The sequence below is a fragment of the Cotesia typhae genome, unplaced genomic scaffold (genome assembly GCF_013202065.1).
Source record: "Cotesia typhae breed Kobodo isofemale line unplaced genomic scaffold, CoteBio_Ctyphae scaffold_91, whole genome shotgun sequence".
Classification (NCBI taxonomy): domain Eukaryota; kingdom Metazoa; phylum Arthropoda; class Insecta; order Hymenoptera; family Braconidae; genus Cotesia; species Cotesia typhae.
Genome location: NW_027423781.1, coordinates 424,066 through 430,423, shown reverse-complemented (window position 1 = coordinate 430,423; position 6,358 = coordinate 424,066). Strand labels below are relative to the sequence as shown.

Below are 6,358 nucleotides of genomic sequence, written 5' to 3'. Positions count from 1 at the left end.
CGACAGCGAGGACAAGGACAAAGTACCGAGATCACGTCTCTGTCAGTGACATTTAAAACGCCATTATCCGACGTTAAGTGTGGGTAATATAACTTTAGTTGAGTTAACTTCAGGTATTGTAGAGATAAAAATAATAATAATAATAATAATAGACTCCATAATTTTTTGTCTTTTCCGCCTAGAACCTTGAAACCACCCCGTGTTACATGGGTCACATTAAACGCTGATACTGCCACCTTTTTACCGTTAAAACTCAATCCCCATTTGACTTAATTAATCACCAGAACGTATCGGGATGGGAAATATTTTTATATATTTTTTTTCGATATTTTATTTTAAATTATCGATGGAATAGGCGAGAGTATGAAAAAATATGTGAGCGGGGATTTTTTTTATCGGATTATATTTTTTTTTTTTTTAGTTAAGTTTTTCGGATATATTTCCTATAGTTATATTTCATTTTTCTGGAGTAAAATTTCCTAAATTTTCTTTTAGAGTAAATTTTCCCCAGATCTATTTTTAGAAGTTAGTTTTTCCGGATAAATTTTCCGTATCTTTTTATTAAAGTAAAATTTTTATGGAGTAAAATTTTCCATATTTTCTTTTGGAGTGAATTTTTCCACTCAAATGGTACAAGCAGATAATAAACGGTCGCAAAACATAAACAAAATTCTTGGATCCCACATTTGAGCGCAAGAACGAGAAATTAAAAACGTTTAACGACTGTGAGAACGCCTCGGTAGAATGCGTTGGTAGCTTAAGCTTGCTGAGTATTAACCTGCCAGAGTTGGTGGAAATAAAAAGGCAAATAAAATAAAATAAATAATACTGATGTGTCTTGTACGAATATAGTGGATTGCCGAGATGTTGTTAAAGAAACTGAAAATAATCGAGCACACTCTTACACAAGGATAGACGGGGGATAGCAAAAAGAGCAAGTATCATTGTACAATGCACTACTTAGCAGAGTGACCATGAAGAAGAGCTGGTGGTATTTCTTTAGCGTTGGCAGTGTTGCTGCTAGCCAATAGAAGAGCCGAATCCGTGGTCTGCTTCTTGGAGATGGCTTCTTCCTCGTCCTCAAGATTACTCTTCCTCACCTGGTCAAGCGACCAGCTACTAGCTACCAGCTACCAACGTTGCCACTATTAACTAGTCGAACCTGATTAAACTCTGCCCTATGTGTCGATACGTCCAATTGCGCCTTCTCTAGTCCTCACTGATATGTATGTAATAATATCGACTATCCATCGGGAGGACAAGAAGGGGATTAGAGGGGAGAAGAGACAACCAGGGGATTGCTTTTTGTCTGTTTAACCTTCTACTTCAGCTTTGCCTTAAATCTTCTCGTTCTTGTCCTTCTTGCTCTGTTCGACGTGTGTCTTTAAACGTTTTGTCACTAGTCACCAGTCACCAGTCACCAGCCACCAGTCACCAGTCCAGTATAGCTCGAGAGACTCCGCACTCGAATAAGTAGTCAACCTTATTTCTTTTTATTTGTTTGTTTGTTTGTTTGTTACTTCTTATTTCTTCCTTATTTTGTCCTCCTGCATCGTCATACCATATTTGAATTAACCAACTACTACTGCTACTGCTACTGCTACTACTAGTATTACCACCACTCCTATACTATTCTTATCACAGTCGCTGATTTTTATCATGATTTATGGGTGGTCATTCCCGGAAATTATCGACCCCTGTTTTTCTTCGGGTTTATACTTTGTTGTCGTTTGTTTTTAGATTTATGCAGTATTAAATTGTTGCAAAATTCTTTTGATCAGAAAATCTGGAAAAAGTTGACTCCAAAAGAAATGCTGGAGAAAATTTATTCCAAAATAAAATCTGGAAAACTTTACTCCAAAAGAAAATCTGGAGAAAATTGACTCGAAAAAATTTTCCGGTAATTTTCTTAACGAAAAAGAAAAAATTAAAAAAAGTTTCAGTAGTTAATAATTAGCGAATTAGTGAATAATTATTTCAATAGTTACAAACTTTATTACACAGAGAGTGAGATTATAAGCTTATAGTTAAACGTCTGCGGTATTGGCTCGAGCTCTAGCGGAATAATTTGCACCAGGTGTGTTAATGTTTCCAGAAGTTATCAGCTACTTTGTATATTATAAATGTACATTATTATTTAGTTTTATTATTATATTGACCTCTCTCCATGAAATTTTTTTACCTTTTACAAAATCAAAGAAATTAAATTTCCTATATATATATAAAAAAAAAAAAATTCTTTATTAAAAAATTATGAAGAAAATTTACTTATTCAAGTGTTCATAAGACGCCGTCCTTTGTTACTCACTAAGTCCCGAGAACAGTAATGTCGTATGTGAGCCGTAAGATGGCGCAATAAGTAACATTGTTATTTCTTAATCTCGGTCTTTTAAATTCAAGATAATTGCTGTGTAAATATTAAAGTAAGCTTGTTAAATAAGAAATAATAATATTGTTTCATCGTCATGATAAATTTATCTTCGACGATATATAATATATGCAAAAAAATAAATGAAGAAAGATTTTTTATGAATTTATCAACCTCGAGTTGAGAGTCTTAGTGTCACGCCTTTTACAACTCTATTTATTCCTCCCTTAGAAGTTCTATATACTATATTATATTTTTTCCTTTATCCAGCGATGACAAGAGAAAAATAACTGGAACCTCGAGTTTCTTTACTTACTCGTTGCATTTTCACACGGATTCGACAAGACAGATTGTGCAATCCCAAATAGAAAGTACCCGAACAATGTATCACCACTTCTTGACTCATTTTTATTTATTTTTTCTTTCAATTTTATTTTTGTATTGATTTTAATTGTAAAAACAGGTTATGGGCCCCAGGTTTTTACAGGGTCAGAAAAAACTCAAATTTCCGGGCTGAGTATCAAAGTAACGAAAAAATTACAGGAAACATTTTTTGTAGGAAATTAAATTCTCTATCGAAATGGTCTCTATCAATTTTTTTATATCTCTTACCATTTAACCAGAATTTGACAAAATTCTAACCACCAAAATTTTCCACCCCCCCCTCCCCCGTACTACAAAAGTAACCTTTACGTTGTCTATAATTCGGAATCTAATCGCTCGATTGATCTGATTTTTGGTAGCTAATCGCTGTACAGCAACCCGAAGTTCCCTGCAAAAAATCAGACCCAAAATTTAGAGCGTTCAAGATGGTCATAGGTAATAAATCCCGCGGGAAAATTCAACACGTCTAAAATTTAAGAACTTATAATGAATTTGAGTGTTTAAAATTTCATCTCTGATTGCAATTATCGAAAAACAATCGTAGAGTTGTCTTAGCCTCGGGCAGTGAAACTTTTTTAACATCAGACGTGTAACCTCTTCCGGAAAAGCTCGTTGTCTTTGAAACACCCAATAGGGTTGTTGTTTGAGTTTCAACCAAGATGTGTATTAATGAGCTGTATTCCCCACAGTGCTTCTGTTTAAACTTCTGAAGAGGTCGCTATCGTAAACTTCCAATCGATATCCCTTTTTGCTTGACGGAACAACAAACCCATGAATAAATAAAATTATATAATTGAAGCTTATAAATATAAAATATGAATCCTTAGGCAAAAGCAGTATCGACGAATTGTATAACAATTCTGTTTGCATGGAGGTTTCTTCCACCCTCTCTCCCTACCCTTGGGTTTTTCTTATTCACTTTATCACTCTTTCAGCATTACGACTTTTAGCAATTTAAATTCGCATAAGACCAAGTGCTTTCTGTATTATAATAAATGAGACTCTATTATCCCGGTGGTGGGCTGTCGTTACGTAAACGTCCCGTCGATTTTTCTTTAATTTTTCCCAAGCGCTAACTATTGATAAATAGATTCCCCTGACACGTGACAGAATTTTTAAGTGCTACTAACATTTGCCGTACTCTTTAAATCAACTAAAATAGCGAAAAGATTTTTTTGGGTGGATTTTAAAAAAATAACAACTAAATCTCTTATAACTCCTAAAATACTAGTCCTATGAAAATTTTGATCAATTCCAATCTTATGGGAAATTAAATTTTCTACAATTTTTGTTTTACATAAAAATGCCCGAAACCCAATAGTTTCCAAGTTACAGCCTAAAAATGATTAGTCAATTGTTATTCCAATAGATCACTCTCGAATTTTGGATTTTAAATGATTAATTGAATGTAATGGATAGCCTCAGAGGTTTATTGCCGCGAATTATCAAACAACCGGGCAATGATCCGAGATCATAGATCCCTGGACCGTAAACTTGATCGTAAAATACCCTAATAAATTTAGTAATACCCTTCCGTCATCTCTCATCTGGTGTTTGATCAGGTAACTTTACATTCCGAGAAGCGATAAAGGTAAACCACTCGATCGATTTTCCTTTCCACCTACTTCTAATTCCACAGACCCGACCGGCTAATCGAATCACTCTCACTTCTCGAATTACATTACAGTTATCACTCGTCCCAGCTTTAAAACAAACTTTTATTTTATTTTTTTTTTTTTTTTATAAATATTATTATTTGCATAATAATTTATAATATTTGTTATAAATTGTTCGAAAGACGGATTTAATGGATTCATAAAATGAATAGCAGATACACTTTATTAAGTCTATTATTGTTATTGTGTCATTGAATTGAATATTTGCTATTATATTATAATGCACTCGACAGATTAAATTGCTCGTTACTAACGTTGAGTGTGTCGCCAATTATTTTCATCAACTCTCGATATTATGCACCATTATAATAATACTTATAAAAGAAAAATTATATAAATTTGTTTGAGAGACACGAGTATGCTAATGTCATTGTTGCAAATTATAATCATTCAATTGTATATCATTGATGTTTAACTATTTCTTTATTTTTTATTTTTATTTTAGCCAAAAAATTACTTTAATATTATGAAAAAATTTAATTAATCCATCGGATCGATAGAAAATGTCGAAAATTATGATAATACACCAAAAAAGTAAGGTATTTGCTTAAAAAGCTTAGAATTTATTTCTGCATCCGAGAAGGAAAAGCGCCACTTGGCCACCTAGTGGTGATTTTTAAAACTATATATTTTTTTTTTCAGCCCAATTACTAAAGCTCGGTATCTAGAGCTAAAAAATAGTGATTACACTGATGAAACCACCCAAAAAAGTTTCCAACTTAAATTTTTCTCTCGAAAATTGAACAAAATAAAAGTAAAACTTTAACAATGCTTACTTTCCAGCACAATCCCTTATTGGAAGAAAAAACCAGGGATGATCAGAGGTGGCTGTAAAGCGCAGCCGTTGGACCTCGTGGCGGCAAGAGTTGATCCTAGTATTTCAGTATCGCGCGAGCTTCCACGCGAACCACGTGTGAAATGTTCCCCCGTTAAGTTCGAGCTTTCGGTATATAATCATAGCACCCCTTGAACTCAAACAGTCAACAACTGGAATGAACTCGAGTTAAATTCAGTGCTAAAAATATTCTCACAAGTGAAGATCAATCAATAAGTGTGTCAATGCAACAATAATTTAGTTTAAAAAAAAAAAAAAAAAAAAAAAAAAAACGTGTCGGTTTCCCTCGAGTGCTTTAAATCTAACGAGTGGTCATAGTTTTTGTGTTCTCGGTGATTGCGCCCAAATTAACCCCAATTTATTTTTACGAGTGTCCTCCGATCATTTACAAGTGAATAAAAAAAAAATTTTTTCTAAAGTTCAAGTGTAGATATGAATTTGCACGTGTTGTGTTCGTTATCTGGATACTAAGCATGAGGATAATTTTTTAGCGTAATGGTGAGTAACTAATGGCGGGTAGTCTTCATTAATTTTAATACTTATAAGTTCCTTTAAAAACTTTTTTAAATTTCTACCCTTGGAGAGTCTAACTTTGAACCCTTAAGTACCAAGTTTTCTTACCAAGGCCCGGGTTATTAATTTAAACAAACTTTCCACCCAAAAATTGTTAATGTGCAAATCACCCGTCCCCTTTATTTCTAACTTTGTTGCTACGGAGAACAATACTCCCTAAAAGCTTCAAAAACTTTATAATTTATTCCCTAAATGTCTTTTTCCATAAAAAATCTATCAAGATTTTTTATAGAATTCTATATAGATCGTATTGTATTCGAATTGTGAAATGCTGACGCTATATGCTGATCAATAGAATCATACGAGGGTTGAAAACGTGCTCAAGTGAGTGTAGAAAGCCCATTTTTGAAAGTGTCTCTCGTGAATCACTTGAGGACAAGTAGACCGCTAATAAGCTCCCAAGGTCACTATTAGCAAGCTTCCAATTAGTTAAATTCCTGCGGAAAAGAATTGAGCCAAGATTTGAAGCTATTGCCAAAATCAAACACTTCTATACTTTAATTTCTTTAAAAAGAACCATTA

General features: G+C 33.5%; 1 protein-coding gene across 1 annotated transcript in view; it reads left to right on the top strand.

The window, feature by feature from the left end:
* Positions 1 to 5,522: 5,522 nt before the first annotated feature.
* The window catches only part of Sol1, a 110,952-nt gene continuing 110,116 nt past the window's right edge, over positions 5,523 to 6,358 (top strand). The window contains exon 1 of the mRNA XM_074258271.1: positions 5,523 to 5,761. Coding sequence (XP_074114372.1) covers positions 5,759 to 5,761 — 3 coding nt within the window. The 5' untranslated portion in view covers positions 5,523 to 5,758. The remainder of the gene's footprint in view (positions 5,762 to 6,358) is intronic.